The following is a 19,491-nucleotide window of genomic DNA, read 5'->3' on the forward strand; positions in this document are numbered from 1 at the left end:
AAGCCGGCGACTGATCTGCCTCACCCGGGAAGAGCACAATGATGGTGCCAACTTGGGCCAGTGAAGCAATGTCCTCCACAACTAGACTGAAGACCAAAAGGACAGCAACTTGTCTGTTCCCCTTCCCCCAATTCCCCAGCACTGTTCCCAATTCCCAATTCCCCAATAAAAAAAGTTTTAAAAAAAGATTGTCTTAAATATTAAATTAAATTGTATGTAAAGCCAGGTCCTGCAGGGCCTTCTAGGTCAAGAACTTTGGATTTTATTCTACATGTAACAGAAAGTCACTGAGTAGTTTTGTTTTCTTTTCTTTTTTATTAGTTTTAGGTGCACAAAGCAATGTAATAGACATCACTGAGTGGTTTTAAAAGCAAGAGAATGACATGATCTGATATATGCATTAAAAGTTCATTCTGGCTGCTGTGTAGAAAATCGACCATAGAGAGGCAAAGCAGAGCAGGGAGACCAATTAGTAGGTTACTGTAGAAAGTCAGCTGGGAGAAATGGGGCGAGGACTAGGGTGGTGGTTGTGGTGGAGATGGAGAGAAGTAGATGCATCCCAGGAATATTTAAGGCATTAAAAACCTATGTACAGTGCCTCATGCAAGACCTGGTTATTGATTGGTTGTGGGGCAGAGGGAGGTAACTAGGTTTGTTCTCAAGTTTTTTTGCTTGAGCATTGCGTGGATGCATTTTATAGAAATGGGGAACATTAGACAAGCACCAGGGCTGGCAAAATAGATCAGAGGTTTGGTTTGGGGTAATTATTTCTTTGAAAATTCATTATCATTAAGATTCAGTTAGAATTTGAATGCACTCTTTCACAACTGGGATTTGAGTAGGATGACCCCACTGAGTGGTACTAACTGACTTTTCAATACATGGCTACCTGACCTTTAAAATTGGTGATTACTATATGCAAAACAAATTAATAACAAATATTTTAAATTTCATGAAATAACCTATTTTACCAAAGTATTGGCACTTACTCATTGCTTACTTCATGCAGATCAGACGCTGAATTGGTTTGCTTTCCCAAAGCAGCATCTATTATTTGTAATATAATCTGGGTTAGGTTCATACTTATCTCATCACATTGTGAAATATCAGATAATTTAGAAACAATAATCTTTGTTTCTTCTCCATCCAGAGAGGGGGATTCATTTATCAAATTTAAAATGTGCTCTGCAACATCATCTGCATTCTCTGGAGAAACAAAATCGAAACGTAAAACCTGCATTAGTTAGTTTGGGGTTGTGCTGGTCGGCTTCCTTTCCTTTAAAAAGTGAAGGTAGTGAAATGGCAACACATAGCGAGGCAACAAAGTTTATGGAGGGAAAATGCTCGACCTCAAATTCTACAATAGATGGAGTCTCAGAAAGTAGCACATAAGTCAAGCTTTTATTCATTAAAATCCCTTTTAAAAAAAATACACCAGGGAAACCTTTGTGTCACTGAAGAATTATCTTGCAATTATATTCTAATTAAGTTAAGACTTTCAATTATTGGATTGAGTTAAGTAGATCCCATCTGTACTCAAATATCAGCAAACACTCAGTCTCTGTTTTCATAATCAAGGGTGGTGATTATGCTTTTCTGTCAAGAATCAGCAGCCCACAGAAAAAAAAGCAAATATGGAACATAAAACCAAAAAAAAGCAACTTCATTAGATTTTTCTAGAGAGTAAGAACAATAGATATTAACTCGCCCACCTTTTCTTCACTTTTTATTATGGAAATTTTCAAACATGCACAAAAGCACAAAGAATAGTCTAATGAATCCCCACATACCTCATGAATCACCCAACTTCAACAAGTGTCAATGAAGAGCTAATCTGATTTTATCTACACTCCCCCCAATCCCAGATTATTTTAAAGCAAATCCCACATATCATATCATTTCATCCATAAATACTTCAATGTGCACGTCTAAAACAAAGGACCTTTGTCATAATCACAATACCAATATCATATCTTTAAAAATTTAGCAATAGTGGGCCAGCCGAGTGGCTCAGTTGGTTAAGAGCTCATGCAAGAGTTTGAGTTCTGAGCAACAGCGGTTTGATTCCCCGGCCCGAGCTGAGTTGCCGCTGAGCTGCCAACAGGTGGCAGGATGGCTCAGCTAAAAATAAATAAATAAAAATTTAGCAATAATACTCAAAATCATCAAATATCCAGTCAGTGCTCACATGTCCTTAATTGTCTCATAAATGCTTTTTAACATTTTTTTTAAGATTTTTATTGGGGAATTGGGGGGATGGGAACAGTGCTGGGGAATTGGGGGAAAGGGAACAGACAAGTTGCTGTCGTTTTTTGTTCTTCAATCTAGTTGTGGAGGATGTTGCTTCGCTGGCCCAAGTTGGCACCATCATTGCGCTCTTCTCTGGCGAGGCAGATCAGTCGCTGGCTTCTGGACGGCCGCTTCATAAATGCTTTTTAAAAATAGGTTATTTTTTGTTTGAATCATTGCCCACTTTTAAAGTTAAGAGCTTGTTAAACAAATACAACACAAATTAGATTTTAGTTCAATACAACACATAAAGCTCAGCTCCCTTGTGGTACTCTCTTAGCTTAAAGTACTCACATTCGAGTCCAGTAATCAAAATGCAATGGAAAATAATTGAAAAATACAATCTGTTGAGATAAATTCCAGAGAGATATTACACTCATAACATACTTAACCCAGATTACATTACAATCTCTCCCTCTATTTTAATCTACTTCACAGTTGGCAGCATCTTCCCAAATCTCTCTCTCCTACCACCCCAAGCCTCCCACCAAATTTTCCCCCAACACAGCCTATACAGGCTACTTTTGTCTTTCTCCTCTTTCATCTCATTTTTTTGCTTTATAGTCATTCTCATTCTCTCTCTCTCTCTCTCTCTCTCTCTCTCTCTCTCTCTCTCTCTCTCTCTTTCTCTCTATCTATCTCTCTCCCCAACTCTTGGTCATTGTCAATGTAAATTAAGCAATCTTAACTGAGACCCTCTGAACCACCCCACCCTTAACCGTTACCCCACTCTGCCCAACAATGGCTTACATAGGAACCGAGTTGACAGAGAGTTCTCTCTGAGGAAATGGAGGGCAGCAGGGAGATTGAACGAGAGTGTAATAATTACTTCCAAATTAATATTTTGTCCCTGTCACATCTATCTTCCTATCAGTTAAAGAAACTGAGAAAAATATAAGGCTAGGGATGGAAGAAAAGTATAGCATGCTCATTCACAGATCTTTTCACCGCTGTTATTAAATTGTTCAGGCTTTCTTGTAAATGGGGTAGCCAGAGCTGCCTATCTGGGGTCATTATTCTTTGGGCTGCAGTGGTGTGACTTCACTTCATTCAGTCCCTGCTGTGGCAGAATGAAAGTGAACAACAGGCCCCTAGGAAACTATTTTGTAAAAAGTAATTCTAGACTTTTCATCTAGAGTTATATGTTTTTTAAGTAAAATTCAGGACAAGTTACACTGATTGTGTAAAAATTTAAGTCCCCAAGCAAAAACAATAAAAGGAATCTTCCCTTAATTGTTGTAGACTAAATAGATCCCCATTGCTTAAAATGATTATAATTAATCTGATAGTAATTGCAGCAATCAAAACCATAATATCTGTTATTTATTGAACAATTTTTATGAACCAGTATTCCAGTTCTCCACTGCTGCATAACAAACCACCCCAAAATTTAACAGTTTAAAACAACAATGTATTATTATCCCTCACAGTTCTCTGCATTGACTCTCAAGCAGTTGCAATCAGATGGCAGCTGGGGCTGGAGTCACCTTAAGGCTGGACTGGACTGGAAGTCGAAAATGGCTCCATCACTTGGCTGTCAGTTGATTGATACTACAGTGAACTGGTCAGTTGGGTGAGTTGAGGCTGTTCCCTGCACATGGCCTCTTCCAGTGGCTTAGGCTTAGTGGTATGCTGGAATTGGCTTGCAGTGTACTGGAGCTAGCTTATATCAACTGCTGAGAACCAATTGTCAAATTGTCAGGAATTTTGTGAGCTGGTTGTTAAACACAGCCATTATTAAAAACAAAATTATATAAATTTGTAATTAAATAAAATATATTAAAAATGATGGTGATACTCAAAACTTACCACTTTAAATTATTTTGCTACATTTTAATAATCTATGTTCTTATGATTTTTTTATATCTACTGTATCTGTGCATCTCTTACCAATTTCATGTTCTGTGACTACATGTTGTAGTTGGTATTCAGCCGTGGGGGAAGTATTACACCAAGGAAATCAGCAAATGATATGAATCAGTACTTTTTTTTTTGGTAGAGCTGGTTGTTAAGCATTTTCCAGCATACCACTGTTTGGGCTTCTTATGGCATGGCGTCTGCGTTCTGAGAAAAAGAATCCCAAATGAGAGCATACCAAGAGCAAGGAAACAGAAACTTCCAGTCCTCTTGGAAGTTAGTGCCATAGTTGGCACAGTGTCACTACTGCCAAATTCTACTGGACTAAGCAGACACAAACCAGCCCTGATTTAACTCCCAGTTGACAAGGAGAGAATGAAGCAATGGTGGACATTTGGGAGACCAGATACCATGGCAAGGCATTATACATAATTTTCTCACTTAACGATCACAATAACCCTATGTGGTGTGTATTAAAATTATCCCCTTCTACAGATTCATAAATAAAGACACAGAGGTTCTAACCGAGATTTTAATCCAGGTCTGTTTGATTTCAAAGCTAGTGTTCTTCAATATCACTTTCTACTCCAGCGTCTGTTCTTTGGTCTCTTTTTCTCCATGATGTTGGGGTTTGGAACAACAGTGCTTTGCAGCTCTCCCTGACATCTGGGAATTACATTGTTCTGTCTCAATCACACACTGTCCTGCCCCAACAGTGGAATGGACACAGATGGGAGACAGTTTTGTGAAAGCCCCCAGCCAACTTCATTAAAGTGCAATGCATCTTCAATATCACGGAGGTAAAAAAAAATTGAGCACAGCAAAGAACCCACAGACCTTTGAAACACGGGTACCTTTTCTAACTCTGTGATATTCAGAACACTTAAATGGGAAATTGAAGAGTTTTCTCCAACCAAGGTATCTAATGTTTGTCAGCAAGATTGAAAGCAAAAGAAAAATTGTTTCAACATGAATGTATTTTCTTTCCTTTACATTTTACCCATTTTTCATTAAGCTTCTAACTTACAAGGAGAAAAGAAGGATTCCTCCAAAGCTAATAAACTTAATAGCTTATTTTTCAGTTATTCTTTACAGCCATCATCCAACTATTCTCTTCTTCTGCAAACTTTTTTTTAAGTGACTTCTGACCATTAATTTTCTAAAAATCTCAACCTAATGCAATTATCTTGTTGTTATTATGGTTGTTTGTTAACTTTTTCTTCCATAGAGAAAATTTCATTAGCATGTCTAAGAAAAATGTGTCACTCAGAAGGAGGGATGCCAGCGTGAAGTAAAACACAGGTCTCTCTCTCTCTCTCTCTCTCTCTCTCTCTCTCTCTCTCTCTCTCTCTCTCTCTCTCTTTCGCTGCCCACTCACTTCAAGCTGCAACCAAGTTGCCCTGGCTTATGGTTTCAGATCTAGAAACCATCAGAGTTATGCTTGCTTTTCTAATTCTTCTAGATAGGCCTTGGCAAGGATCTCAAATTTACATCTTCTGCAAGGAAGACAAGTCTGAGAAGTTCACTGCCTCAAAGCAACACCCTGGCTCTTCTGCAGTGCCTGAAAATGCCTGTGCCTCAGCTTCCAACTATTCATTGTGGGGCGGACCCACTTTGTGCCATAGAGCTCTGCCTGAGAAGGTGTGTATTAACTGAAATTCTACGAGGAAAACCTTTATGCATACTTAAAAAACACCAAGAAGGAAGGGCAGGACTTTCATAATGGTGCTGTAAGGAGGGTCTTGGAGAAAAGATCACCAAGAGAGACATCTATTACACCAGTCAAAATTAGCAAAGACAATCATTCAAACTTTCTGGAGAGCGATGAGAGATCTTGCAACAAATTGCGACACATTGATTCAACAAAATCTATAGAAACTTGGTAAGGATAGTGGGAGGCCATGACATTCGAGCCAGGAACTGCCCCCATCCCCCACAGCTCTGCCTTGTGGGAGAACTGTTCCATTGGGCTAGACCAGGGGTCAGCAAACTGTGGCTTGCCAGTCACATGCGGCTCTTTGGGTACGTACATGTGACTCTGAAGTAAAATTGAAAATGAAAATAAAACTATCATAGTTTCATTTATAAAATTTTTAAAGGATATTATTCACATAATGGTGATTTCATTTGTTTTATGGCTCTCAAATAATTTTTAAATTGTTGTGAGGGACAGGATTTGCTCTTCCATCTGAAAAGTTTGCCGACCCCTGGGCTAGACAGTCAAGTCGCAGTCACCATCAACTTCTTGTCCCCGGGGTGGATTTGACAGCCGGTGAACATTGGCAGTGCCCATCTTTCCAACACTGGATTGTTGAAGATCCATACTGGGCAGTGGCAGCAGCTGAGTGTCAGCCGTGAGTCTCTCTTACTCCCAAATACACACACAGTTCCTGCTCCATAGGGAAGAGCCCGGTGACACGTCTGATAAAGGACACATCCACCACTACCAACACCACCCCAAGCTCTTGTCCCATAAGAGAGATATTTTGCCCAGATGAGCATAGGAGAAAGCCTCAAACACTGGCAACACTCTGCCCCTGCCAAGGGGGGCAGACTTCAATTGGATAAGACCATGGAGCAACTTATGCCCCCAAGGTTTTGTCAAAAACAGCAGAGCAATCAACTAGCAATTAGGAGGCTAACAGCTACATGTGATGCCAATAGACGCAGAGCAGCCAGAAACTTAGCAAGGAGAACAGAGACAGAGACAGTCAGAGAGAACCCAGCTAGAAACAGTCATCCCTGGTGGCCAGAGAGAATGTGTACATGCTGAAGGCTGCATCTTTTAAGGAGCAGCATCAAAGGATGTACACTGCAGGGGAACTATATTTCACTGAACTAGCCTAGCCAATGTGATAGATGATAGATAGATAGATAGATAGATAGATAGATAGATAGATAGATAGATGATAGATACATGATAGATAGATGATAGATAGATAGATAGATAGATAGATAGATAGATAGATAGATAGATAGATGATAGATATAGGTATAGGTATAGGTATAGGTATAGATATAGATGATATATAACAGAAATAGAAAAAGCAATTCTAAAATTCATATGGAATCACATACACACACACAAAAACCCAAATAGCCAAATCAATCTTGAGAAAATAAAACAAAATAATCACAATCCTTGATATCAAAATATGTTACAAAGTTACAGTAATCAAAACTGTGTGGTACTCATATAAAGACAGACATATGGATGAATGGAACAGAAATAAACCCATGCCTATATGGTCATTTAATCTATGACAAAGGAAGCAAGAATACATATTGCAGCAAAGACAGTTTATTCAATAAATGGTGCTGGGAAAACTGAACAAGTATAGCAACAATTAATTTAAATGTAAATGGATTAAACACCCCAATCAAAAAACATCAGGTGGCTGAATGGATAGGAAAACAAGACCCTTACATATGCTGCCTACAAGAGACTCACTTCAGATCTAAAGACACACAGAGACTGATAGTACAGGGATGGAAAAATATATTTCATGAAAACAGAAACAAAAAATAAATCTGGAGTAGCAATACTTATACCAGACAAAATAAACTTTAAAACTAAGGCAATAACAAGAGATAAAGAAGGACTCAGTAATACCACTTCTGGATATGTATGTAAAGAAACCCAAAATACTAATTTGAAAAGACATATGCAGCCGTAGATTTATTGCACCATTATTTACAATAGCCAGAATGTGGAAGCAACCTGAGAGTCCATCAAGACATGAATGGATAAAGAAGAGGTGGTACATATATACAATGGAATACTACTCAGCCATAAAAAAGAATGAAATCTTGCCACCTGCAACGCATGGATGGACCTAGCAGGTATTATGCCAGGTGAAATAAGTCAGACACAGGATACCATGTAATTTCACTTATATATGGAATCTGGAAAGCAAAATAAATGAATAATCTCAAAGATACAAAGAAGATTTTGATGTTTGCCAGGTGGGAGGGGGCTTGGGAGAATGGGTGCAAAAGGGGAAGGGATTAAGAAGTACAAATTGGGGCCGGCCAAGTGGCACGATGGTTAAGAGCTGGCTTGGGATGCCACAGGGCCCCAGTTCGGATCCCACATATGAGGGCCAGTAACACTGCCCTCTACAGCTAAGATGCTGAACAGCAGCTCAACCTGGAGCTGGGCTGCCGTGAGTCGCCGGCGATGGCGTAGGCTGCAGCCCCTGCTGCAGTGGGCTGCCATGGGCTACCGTGTGTAGCCAGCAGCCAGCGTGAGTGGCCAGCAGCCACCGTGAGCGGCCGTCCAGAAGCCGGCGACTGATGTGCCTCGCCCTGGAAGAGCACAATGATGGTGCCAACTTGGGCCAGTGAAGCAACATCCTCCACAACTAGACTGAAGAACAAAAGGACAGCAACTTGTCTGTTCCCCTTCCCCTGATTCCCCAGCACTGTTCCCATCCCCCCAATTCCCCAATAAAAATCTTAAAAAAAAAAAAGAAGTACAAATTGCAGGGCCGGCCCAGTGGCTCAGTTGGTTAAGAGCTCACTCAAGAGTGCGAGCTCTGAGCAACAGTGGTTCGATGCCCGGCCCGAGCTGAGCTGCCGCTGAGCTGCCAACAGGTGGCAGGATTTCTCAGCTAAAAAAAAAAAGAATTACAAATTGCAGATGATTTATTACAGAATTGTACATCTGAAACCTATGTAACTTTACTAACAATTGTCACCCCAATAAACTTTAATTTTAAAAAAAAGTACAAATTACTAGTTAGAAAATAGTTATGTGGATGTAAAGTATAGCATAGAGAATATAGTCAATAGTATTGTAGTAATTATATATGGTGTCAGATGGGTGCTAGATTTATCAGGGTGATCACATCGTAAGTTATATAAATGTCTAATCACTGTATTCTACACCTGAAACTAATACATTGTATGTGAACTGTAATTGAAAAATAAAAAATTACTTAAAAATTAAAAATGAGAAACCTCGAACATACATTTCTCAGAAGACATATGCAAGGCCAACAGACACATAAAAAGGTGCTCCACATCAGTAATCAATCCTCAGGGAAATGAAAATCGAAACCACAATGAGATATCACCTCACACCTGTCAGGATGGCTATTATCAGAAATCAAGAGATAACTGTTGACAAAGGTGTGGGGAAAAGAGAACCCTTGCACACTATTGGTACAGTCATTGTGGAAAACAGTATAGAGATTTCTCAAAAGTTAAAAACAGAGCTACCATATGATCCAGTGATCCCACTTCTGGGTATATATCCACAAGAAATGAAATCGCTATCTTAAAGAGATATCTGTACTCCCATGTTAATTGCAGCATTATTCACAATAATGAAGATACAAAAATAATGTAAGTGTCCATCAAGAGATAAATGGATAAAGAAAATATTATATCTATATCTATATATATATATAGGTATAGATATAGATATAGCTATCTATATCTATATCTATCTATATATATCTATATATACACATACAGAAAAATCTTGGATTGCGAGTAACGTGGTTTGCGAGTGTTCTGCAAGATGAGAAAACATTCTAATACATTTTAACTTGGTAAACGAGCGAGGTCTTGCAGTACGAGTAGTTTGTTTCCAGAACAAATTATGCTTGCAAACCAAGCACATTTTAACGTGGTAAACGAGCAATGACTTGCAATACGAGTAGTTTGTTTCCAGAATGAATTATGCTCACAAACCAAGGCATTACTCTCTATATATATACTGCATGATCTCACTTATATGTGAAATCTAAAAAAATAGCTGAACTCACAGAAGCACAGGGTAGATGGAGATTGCCAGAGGCTGAGGGAGAGGGAAATGGGGAGTTACTAATGAATAGGCATAAAGTCTCCATTAAGTAAGATGAATAAGTTCTAGAGACCTGTTGTACAATATTGTACCTATTGTAGTCAATAGTCATGTATTAGACACTTGAAAATTTATCAAAAGGGTAGACCACATGTTAAGTGTTGTTACAACAACATACAATGAAAAGAAGAAAGAAAGCAGATTAGAGATTTCCAGAGGCTGGAAAAAGAGGGGAATGAAGAGTAACTGCTAACGTATACAGGGTTTCTATTTGGTGTGATTAAAATGTTCTGGAATTAGTGGCGATGATCACACAATCTAGAGAATATACTAAAAAACATGGAATTTTACACATTAAATGGGTGAATTTATGATATATGAATATCTCCATAAAAATTTTATACTGCACTGAGATATCAATTTCTGCTTATCAAATCACCAAAGATCCAAACGTCTGATAACATGCTGTGCTGATGAACGTGCTCTGAAACAGGCACTTTCATACCTTGCAAGTGGGTGTAGAAATTGGTGCAACTATTACAGAGAGCATTTTGACACCATCAAAAGTATGATTGACTCTGAGTGGTGAGGGCACAATGCAACATATAGATGACGTATTATAGAATTGTACACTGTAAACCTATATAATTTTACTAACCAATGTCACCCCAATAAATTTAATACAATTTTTTTTAAAAAGCAAAATTGAGCCAGCAATTCAACTTTTAGGAATTTATACTTCAAGAATACCCAATTTGTGCAATATGACATATGAATGATATCCATTAGAGCAGCTTTTAAAAAACAAAATGTTATTAACAACTTAAATATCCATCCATAGGAAACAGGTTAAAGAAATAAACTGTGGCATATCCAAGCAATATAATACAATGTAGTGACAAAGGAATGAGGGCCGGCCGAGTGGCTCAGCTGGTGAAGAGCTTGCTTGGGAGCACCAGCTCTGAGCAGCAGGGCTGTGGTTCGGATCCCACATTGACGGACCCACATTGAGGTCCAGTGACGTTTGCCCTCTACAGCTAAGATGCTGAACAACAGCTCAACCTGGAGCTGGGCTGCCCTGAGTCAGAGTAGCCGGTGACGGCGTAGGCTGCAGCCCCTGCTGCAGTGGGTTGGCATGGGCTACCGTGTGTAGCCAGCAGCCAGCGTGAGCGGCCAGCAGGCGCAGTGAGCGGCCATCCAGAAACCAGTGACTGATCTGCCTCGTCCGGGAAGAGCGCAATGATGGTGCCAACTTGGGCCAGTGAAGCAACATCCTCCCCAACTAGACTAAAGAACAAAAGGAGAGCAACTTGTGTGTTCCCCTTCCCCCAATTCCCCAGCGCTGCTCTCATCCCCCAATTCCCCAATAAAAATCTTTAGAAAAAACTTTTAAAAATTAAAATGAAATGAAAAATAATTATTGGCCAAAAATTATAAAACAGAAAACACTGATAGTCTTAACTTATCATGCCCCATTCCTACCTCCATCAACATTTCCTGAAACTGGATTTCTGTAGGGTAGATTTTCCCAAGTGAGGGTTTGCCTATACTCTCTCTGGTCTCAGGGGGAGTAGACTAACTGAGGTTCCTTTATGTGTCCAATGTATACAGAACACTTACCATCACTGATAGTAATATTAGCAAGATCCACAATCTTATCAGGAAGACTTCGAAGCAATTTGCATTGTTTAAACTTTGGTTTTTCCCACTGAGATTTGCCTGTGTCGATACTGATTGAGCTGAAAAAGAGAGGAGAGAGGAACAACAAGCTTTCTCATTGGAGGATGGGACCAGAATAGTCTTAAAGCAAATGACAAAGGATCAAGGTTTATCTTTGGCACACCTCCCCTTCGCCCACTCCCAGTCTCCTGGCTAAAATCGCAAAGGAGTCCAGTGTTCAGAAAGTGAAGAAAACTTTGTCCTTGGGGAGGAAGTGAACCTAGGGCCCCCATACAGGAGGCATAAACAGGCAAGAGAGTCTGAGAATGGGCATGACAATGTCCAGCAGACCAAGAGTCAAGGCAGAGATTTTGCCCATCTGGACACGACTCCTTACCCTCAATTTCCCTTCTTACCCCCATTCCTGTTAGACTGTGGTCTCTCTCTTAGCATATTAATTTACCCAAGGCAATTAATATAGCATCCCCTGTAGCTCATTGGCCTTCATCATCCACCCTCCCCTATGCCTCACCCAATTCAAACCAGTTCACTTCAAGTCAGCTAATGAATTTATTGAGCACCCACTATGTTCTAAGACTGGTCCCTCAACGAGCTTGTAACTCGGTGGTTTGAGACTGTAAGTGTAACGACACTTAATTGGCAAGATATGCGATGGAAAGCCTAATAAATAAAACTGAATCTATCAAACCACCAAGCAAGGAAAACTTACTTGCAACTTTTGAGCAAAGCTAGTCGCTCAAAGGACAGAGATGGAGAAAGCGCCCCCATCCCCACTAAGCAGAGCAAATAGCAGAAGCAGAGAAAGGCACAAGGAAGCACCCACTGAGTCCACAAATGGCCCTTTTTGCCTGGAACGTGGTAAAGAAGGGAGCCTGCATGCAGGTCTTGAGTTACTGGATTTAGAGGTTTGGACTTAATTCTTTTTTTTTTTTTTTAGCTGAGCCATCCTGCCACCTGTTGGCAGCTCAGTGGCAACTCAGCTCGGGCCAGGATGTGAACCGCTGTTGCTCAGACCTCACACCTTTGAGCGAGCTCTTAACCAACTGAGCCACTCGGCCGGCCCTGGACTTAATTCTTGAGTCAGTGTGGAACCAGAGTGAGAGGGTGACATGATGGCAAGTATATTTTAGGAAAACCACCCTGGCAGCCGCATGGAGTGTGGCTGGGGGTTAGTGGACAGTTAGAAGGCAAGGAGACTGTTCTAAAAGTGGGCAAGAGATAGTAAGGTCCTGTGCCAGGGCAGTAGCAGTGGGGATGGAAAGGAAAGGCTAGATGTGAGCTCTGATTGTGACCATAGAAGCTGCATGATTCGCTGACTAATTAAATGTAGGGAGGCAAAGGTAGACTACAGTTCAAGATGTTGCCCTCCAAAAGAGAGCTTTTAAGCCTCTGTCAAAAACCTGCTGCCCCTCTGGTCTGCCCACTTAACTTAATGGCACAAACCATTAAGAGCAGAAAGAAAAAGAAAGGATGATGATTTTAAGAAGGAAAATGATGAGGTGAACAATAGAAAAGTAACTTAGTAAATGATTATGGCCCATCCACAAGGTAGCTTCTGAGGCCGTTTTTCGAAGTGGTCCTTATGAACACTAATGTAAAACATGGAAAATTTGTTGATAAACCACTGAGTCAAAGGGTTATTGATATGAAGACCATGATTACCACTACATAAACTTAAAGGAATGCAGTGAAAGGCTAGATTAAAAAAATATATGCCAACCTGACAACAACTGTGTTCAGGTGGTGGGGTTATGAGTGACTTTTTTCTCTTTTGTCTTCTTGAAAATTTTTCTGGAATGTTATTAGGTTGCATTGTATGCTTAAGTAGGTCCAAAAGATGAAAGAAAGAAAGACTGACAATAGAGGAGGAGAAAGGAAGCGTACTCAGACAAATGACATAGAAACATGCCCCCATTTAAGCAGATCTTTGTGTATCTGAACTAGTAATTAGAACTTGGCCGGTACATACCAGATTCTCGTAGCATTTCCAGCCTCATTTTTTAGGCATCTAGTTTGGGCCGTCTCAGTAGGGTTGGTTGAGAGCCACTTATATGTGCCTTTGTATTTAGAGGCTGTCTCATCAGCTTTGCACTTTCCCGGCTCTACAGAGAAGACATATGCACATTTTAAAGGGCAAAAGGCACTTAAAAATAACCTGAACATCCATTACAACCCATCATTCTTACCCTGCACACAAACATCAACAAATAAAAGAGGAAACTTTTTCTACCAGACATTTAAAGCAGGCTTCACTGAAAGTAGTATTAAATTGAATCTTTTTTTTTTAATTAGCCTCCCAGTACAACCTCACATTTAGTCCTTTTCATTAAAACTACTAGTTGACAGGACAGGATTTTTGTTTTTGTTTTTAAAAATGATACACATGACCTTGAAAAAAATTCAAGCCACACAATGAGGTGTAGAGTAAAAACCAAAAGTCTCCACCTGCCAATTGCCCAAATTCTGAGGTACGTACCATTAATTATGTGAGGTACAATGACAGGAGACTAAAGGCTGACTTCGCGTTCTGGATGGCTCCTACCTTCTGAAGGGACTCTGGGATGGATTTGGTTTTAACAAACTCACTGTATCTGCCATCACCAATATAGACAGAGGATCTCTGTTCTGATATCCGTGCTGAGGGCAAAATATTGCTGCCAAGTGCTGTCACCATAAGGGAGATGCGACCTCGGCTAAGTTTATGTGATAAGTTCCCAGTTTTTACTGACTTCTCAGTGGGTTTGTGACCCTGATTCTGGAACACTTTCCCTCAGCTGTTCACAGAGTGGTCCAAGAAGTGGCCCAGCCATCCCAGTCTGCTCCTCTGAGTGAGGACGAAAGGTGCCTGCCGCCCACTTTCAGGACACTGTTCCTTAGCAGCATTGGCATGGCAGCTCTGCCTGTGGCTTCAACAATTCTCTGCTTTCCAGCTCACTCTCATTTGCAATCACAGCCTGTCCTCTGCCACCTAATTAGTTTGCTGCCAAGGATTGTGCATTCTAATGCCTATGTGGGTTATCTGGATTAGCTCAAGATTTTTACCACAGTCTTGGGGAAAGGGAGGAAAGCCGGCAGCAGCGAGAAGGGAGTGGAGTGGCCTGAGAGCCTTTCTCTTTTACCATTAAAGCCTTGCTAATCTAAAAAGAAAATGCCCATGAGAGAAATTCTGCTCTGTTCCCAGATCACTTTCCAAGATGAATAGGCTGGTTACATCAATCAATAAATTAGCAAGTATCTATTGGGCAGCTATTTTGTGTAATGACAAAGCTCTCCAGGTCTCTGGGTATTTCTGCCAGAGAGACAATCCTTCCATTCCATTGATGGACTGCCCCCTGCTGAAATCCAGAGCTGACCAACAGCCTCTGGTAACCCTTCTGGCATCCTGCTTTTTTTTTTTTATCGGTTCTTAAAGGTAGAAAGCTTGTCATGTCAAGTGGGCACTGAGGATGTGGAAAGGAACATGAAGACCATTTCTCTGCCCCTCTGAAATAAGGATCTCTTACTGTGTGTGCATTATGACCTTTATAATAAGGAAAGTGAATACACATGGAAGTATCTCCCCCCTCCAAATTACCCAGTTTTCTCACTACAACATGTTCAGACTTTACTAATAAAGTCAACTGATCTTGTGTGAAGTTTCCATGCGTGGAATTCCCAATTATTTTAGTTTTGATCCTGCCGATCAATTCGGTGGGTGCTAAAGAAGAATTGGCCTTTATGATGACCTGACAAGCACATCTAAAAAATAGAACACAAAAGAAAGATGTTGCAGTTATGTCAACAGTGTGCAATTTGTTGTGATGAAATTCTGTACAAATGACTTTATTAGTAGTCCATAAACATCAAACAGATTACAGCTATTAAGTGGCAAATCTTAAGAAATGATGTAAGACAGCATATTGAAATCTTCTGATAAATTTACTCGTATCCAAAACAAACAACTCAAAACTCATTTTCGAAAAAGCAGTCAGCGACATTTACGTTATGTTGAAATTGACTAGCCATGCTATTTCTCTAGGAGTTTGTGATAATTAATAGAGAATATGAAGTACTTAGGATTTATTACTTCAGAGAAAACCTTTTATCCTTCTAGTCTCCAATTTATCCATCATTACTGCAATAAGGCAAATGGGCATATGCTCAATTAGTCTATAAAGATGTGTTCTACAGAAAGCCTATGTCTATAATAGAATAATAATGATGATGATAATGATAATTATAGTAGCTAACATTTATAGAGCTCTTGCTCCACATGTTCTGATTCATGTTATCCTCACAACAACATTATTAAGCAGTGCTCTTGTTATCCCCATTCTACAGATGAGGGAACTGAGCCTTAGTCAAGGTCACAAAGATCTAGTATTTTATTTCTGACTATTCCTTTCCACTAAAAGATATGTTATGAAAGAATAAGGCTGTCCCTGACCTCAACCTCTGTAGCGAGGTCCTCAAACATTTTACACTTGATCTTAGCCAAAAGGCTGAGAAGCGATCCTCAAACATTTTCAATCCCTTTATTATTGCATTAAAGAGCACATTTCAGATCAAAAACGTACCTATACTTTTTCTCGGTTTCCATTTGTAGATGCATCTTTTTGAAGAACACATTTCCTATGTTTCCTAGGACCATTATAAGTGCCTATGTTTACTCAGAATTTCTCTCCATGTCCAATCTAAGTCATGCCTCCCCCTCCATTGATCCGTATTCGGTGAAGTACCTGCTCACCCTACACATTTCAGTTAAAGCCTACCTCTTCTTAGCTTTCATCTTTCCAGTCTGAAGAGGGCTCCTCTTTTTTAAAACTCCCCCTCTTGCTGCAACAGACCTTCTATTCTTAACACCCGGAACACTTCCATGACCTTTCCACAAGCCTTCTTTGGCTATATGTCCCTCTTGAGTTGCATTAAGCAGACAGAAAATAGCCCATGTTCGGGGGAGGAGCTGGACCACAGTCTGAACAGGATCAAGGATGCTTTCTATGTTGTGTTTTTCAATTTCCCTGCTCAGTATTTTGTGGGCTTTTTATTTTGATAACAACAAACATTTTATTCCCCCACCCCCACATTATGACCACTTTGGACGCCATTTTTGTCTTCACTACAAAGTAGCAGCAGGCAGACTGCTAGGCTGTGTTGTGAGCAGCTGAAAACAAGAGCTCAATTATAGCCGCTGTGAAATCACCACTAGGTACTTTGATCTCTTCCTGACAACGCTGACCAACAGGCTGCACTTACAGAACTAAGTGGAAGGAAAATCAGAACTAAATGTACCAGCTATGAATAAACTCAGCTCCTACCTGTATTGTACATGGGAAACTGTAGCCGTCTCTTGCCCTTCTCTCTGTTCCGAATAATGCAAAAGAAAAGACATAGCCCCTGAAATCTTTAAACATCACAATTGAATACAGGGCGTATTGTCAACAGCAATCACAATTATACTTTATATTTATTGTAACCCATTGTCGTCTTCCAGTTCCCCTCAAAAACATCAATGCATTTAGTACTCACACCAACCCTGTAGGGTGGGCAACCCAGGGATTGTCACCCCATTTTCTACATGAGGAAGCTAAGTCTCAGAGCAGTTAATGATCTGCCCAGTATCACACAGCTGATGAGTCTCAGAACTGGGAGCAGAATCTAAGCCTTCTGGATCTGAAGCTTAACAAGGTGATGGCAATGGTAAACTCTACCAAGCATTTACTATACTCTATGTCCTGTGCTGAGCACTTTACATAAATTATCCCATTCCATCTTTCCAACAGCCCTGTGAAGAATGGTAATATTGTTATCCTCATTTCACAGATGAGGAAACTGAGGCTCAGACAGGTTAGTCAAGGTACCCAAGGTCTCACAGTCAGGAAGCGGAAGAACAGGGATTCTAACCCAGGTAGGCTGACTCTGCGGACAACATTATCACCAAAAAGCTTTTACACCTATTATTTGAGAGGCATTTTAGTATGTCATGTTATTTATCATCTGATAAATAAAAAATTTCTGACTCAGCTATTTACAGAAAGTATTTTCAGTGATGGCACATAATTTGGAATGCACTGCAGGCTTGATTGTATTTTGTATAATCAAAATATTTATCTCTTATTTAAATACTTTAAAGCTGTGTGCTTACTAATCCTTTCAGAGTCTACCATTGTAAAGCTTTCAGACACTAGAATAAGTACTGAGAATTGTGGCAAAGATGATGGGAGATAGTTTTGATGCACTCTGACTTCAAATACATACAAATAGAGGGTAAATGTATTATACGAATGGCAGTTTTACAAACAACTGTGTCACTCTTGGAAGAACGATTCTTTTTTGCAAGAAGTCTACAACCAAGAAATTTCATTCACCATTTACAATCCCCAAGTCATTTCATACTCCCATAGCCCACAAAAAGCTGTCACATAGATAGTTCAGAAAAATCACAGGATGGTTTCCTTAATGGATTCTTGCGCAAATTCCAAAGAAAGTAATTTATTTTGACCCTCAATGATCACAATAGCGCATTGCCTGATAATATACACTTGGGTGGAAGAGCTATTTACTTACATCTAACCAGGCACAGGATGGGTTGGTTACAAGCACATTTGTTTTCAAAAATTACTTACAGAAGCTCGGTCCACAGTTATTTCTTCCTCAGAAGTGTTTCTGTATCAAAAGCATCAAAATTTATAGAAAAATGAAATACAGTACCAAAAACACAAGGGCACAAATTCAGGAGAAAGATAGCTCTGAGGCAAAACAGTAGAATCTCCCAGCTTGGAATTCAAATAATACTAGGGTTCCAAGGAGACACTTCGAAAGAGCTTGGACATTATTTACACGCCAAAATGTTGATAAGCATTTGACTCAGAAATCTCTCATAATAGTACAAGCAAGGGTGTATAAAAATATATGTACAAAGGTGGAAATAACTGAAATGCCATGACTAGGTAATTGGATAAATACACCATGGCACACCCATACAAAATAATCTTATGCAGGCATTGAAATGAATAAGCTAAACCTGAATGTATTGGCCTGAAAAGATGTACATGATGTATTCTAATGTAAGAAAGGAGAGTTGTAAAACAGTGTGTAGAGTAGAATCTCATTCTAGTTTGAATGCATGGCAACAAATCTAGAGGAATATGTCAAATAAGCTGTTAACCAGAGTTCTTGGAGGGTGTGGGGAAAGGCAGGTTCCTGGAGACTTTTGCTATCCAAGTTATGTATTTCTGTAAAGCTCTAAGATTTTACAATGGCCACATATTGCTTTTGTAATAAGGAAAAATAATGGACACAATTGTTTCAAAATGCAGCATCTCCTACATCTCAGACAAAAGCAAAAGGAATCCCCTCTGGATAGGAAGAGACACAGAATGCCCTCAAACTGCCCTTCAGCCCACAGTGCATGACACTCACATACCTGCTTTTGATTTGAAAAGCCAGATTAGCAAGGGCAAATTCACTCTCCTGAAATATAGAATTCAACTGTAAAAGAAAAAACATGTCAATTTTAGTATTCCCACTTCTCTATCTCAGCAAAGTTACCTGAGACGATGTGATCCTTAAGTTGCATTCATTATTTCAGTTGGTTCAACATTACCATCTGCTCCACTTGGTTTTTACCTACTGATAGGAGAGGAATTGTGTCCCTCCAACATTTATATGTTGAAGCCCTCACCCTCTAATGTGACTGTATTTGGAACTAGGGCATTTAAGGAGGTAATTAAGGTTAAATGAGGTCATAAGGATGGAGCCCTATCCCTATAGGACTGGTGTCCCTATAAGAAGAGGATGAAACACCAGAGGCCTCTCTCTCTTCCTCTCTCTCTCTCTGGGTGCACACACACACACACACACACACACACACA

General features: G+C 39.9%; 1 protein-coding gene across 1 annotated transcript in view; it reads right to left on the bottom strand.

Moving 5' to 3' along the window:
* ADGRG4 (adhesion G protein-coupled receptor G4) overlaps positions 1–19,491 on the bottom strand; it is a 91,579-nt gene that overhangs the window by 32,914 nt on the left and 39,174 nt on the right. The window contains 7 exon segments of the mRNA XM_019667774.1: positions 972–1,206; positions 11,579–11,697; positions 13,608–13,740; positions 15,213–15,376; positions 16,936–16,986; positions 18,242–18,283; positions 19,044–19,108. Of these exon segments, the coding sequence (XP_019523319.1) occupies positions 972–1,206; positions 11,579–11,697; positions 13,608–13,740; positions 15,213–15,376; positions 16,936–16,986; positions 18,242–18,283; positions 19,044–19,108 (809 nt within the window).

This window comes from Hipposideros armiger, unplaced genomic scaffold (assembly GCF_001890085.2).
Source record: "Hipposideros armiger isolate ML-2016 unplaced genomic scaffold, ASM189008v1 scaffold_505, whole genome shotgun sequence".
NCBI lineage: Eukaryota > Metazoa > Chordata > Mammalia > Chiroptera > Hipposideridae > Hipposideros > Hipposideros armiger.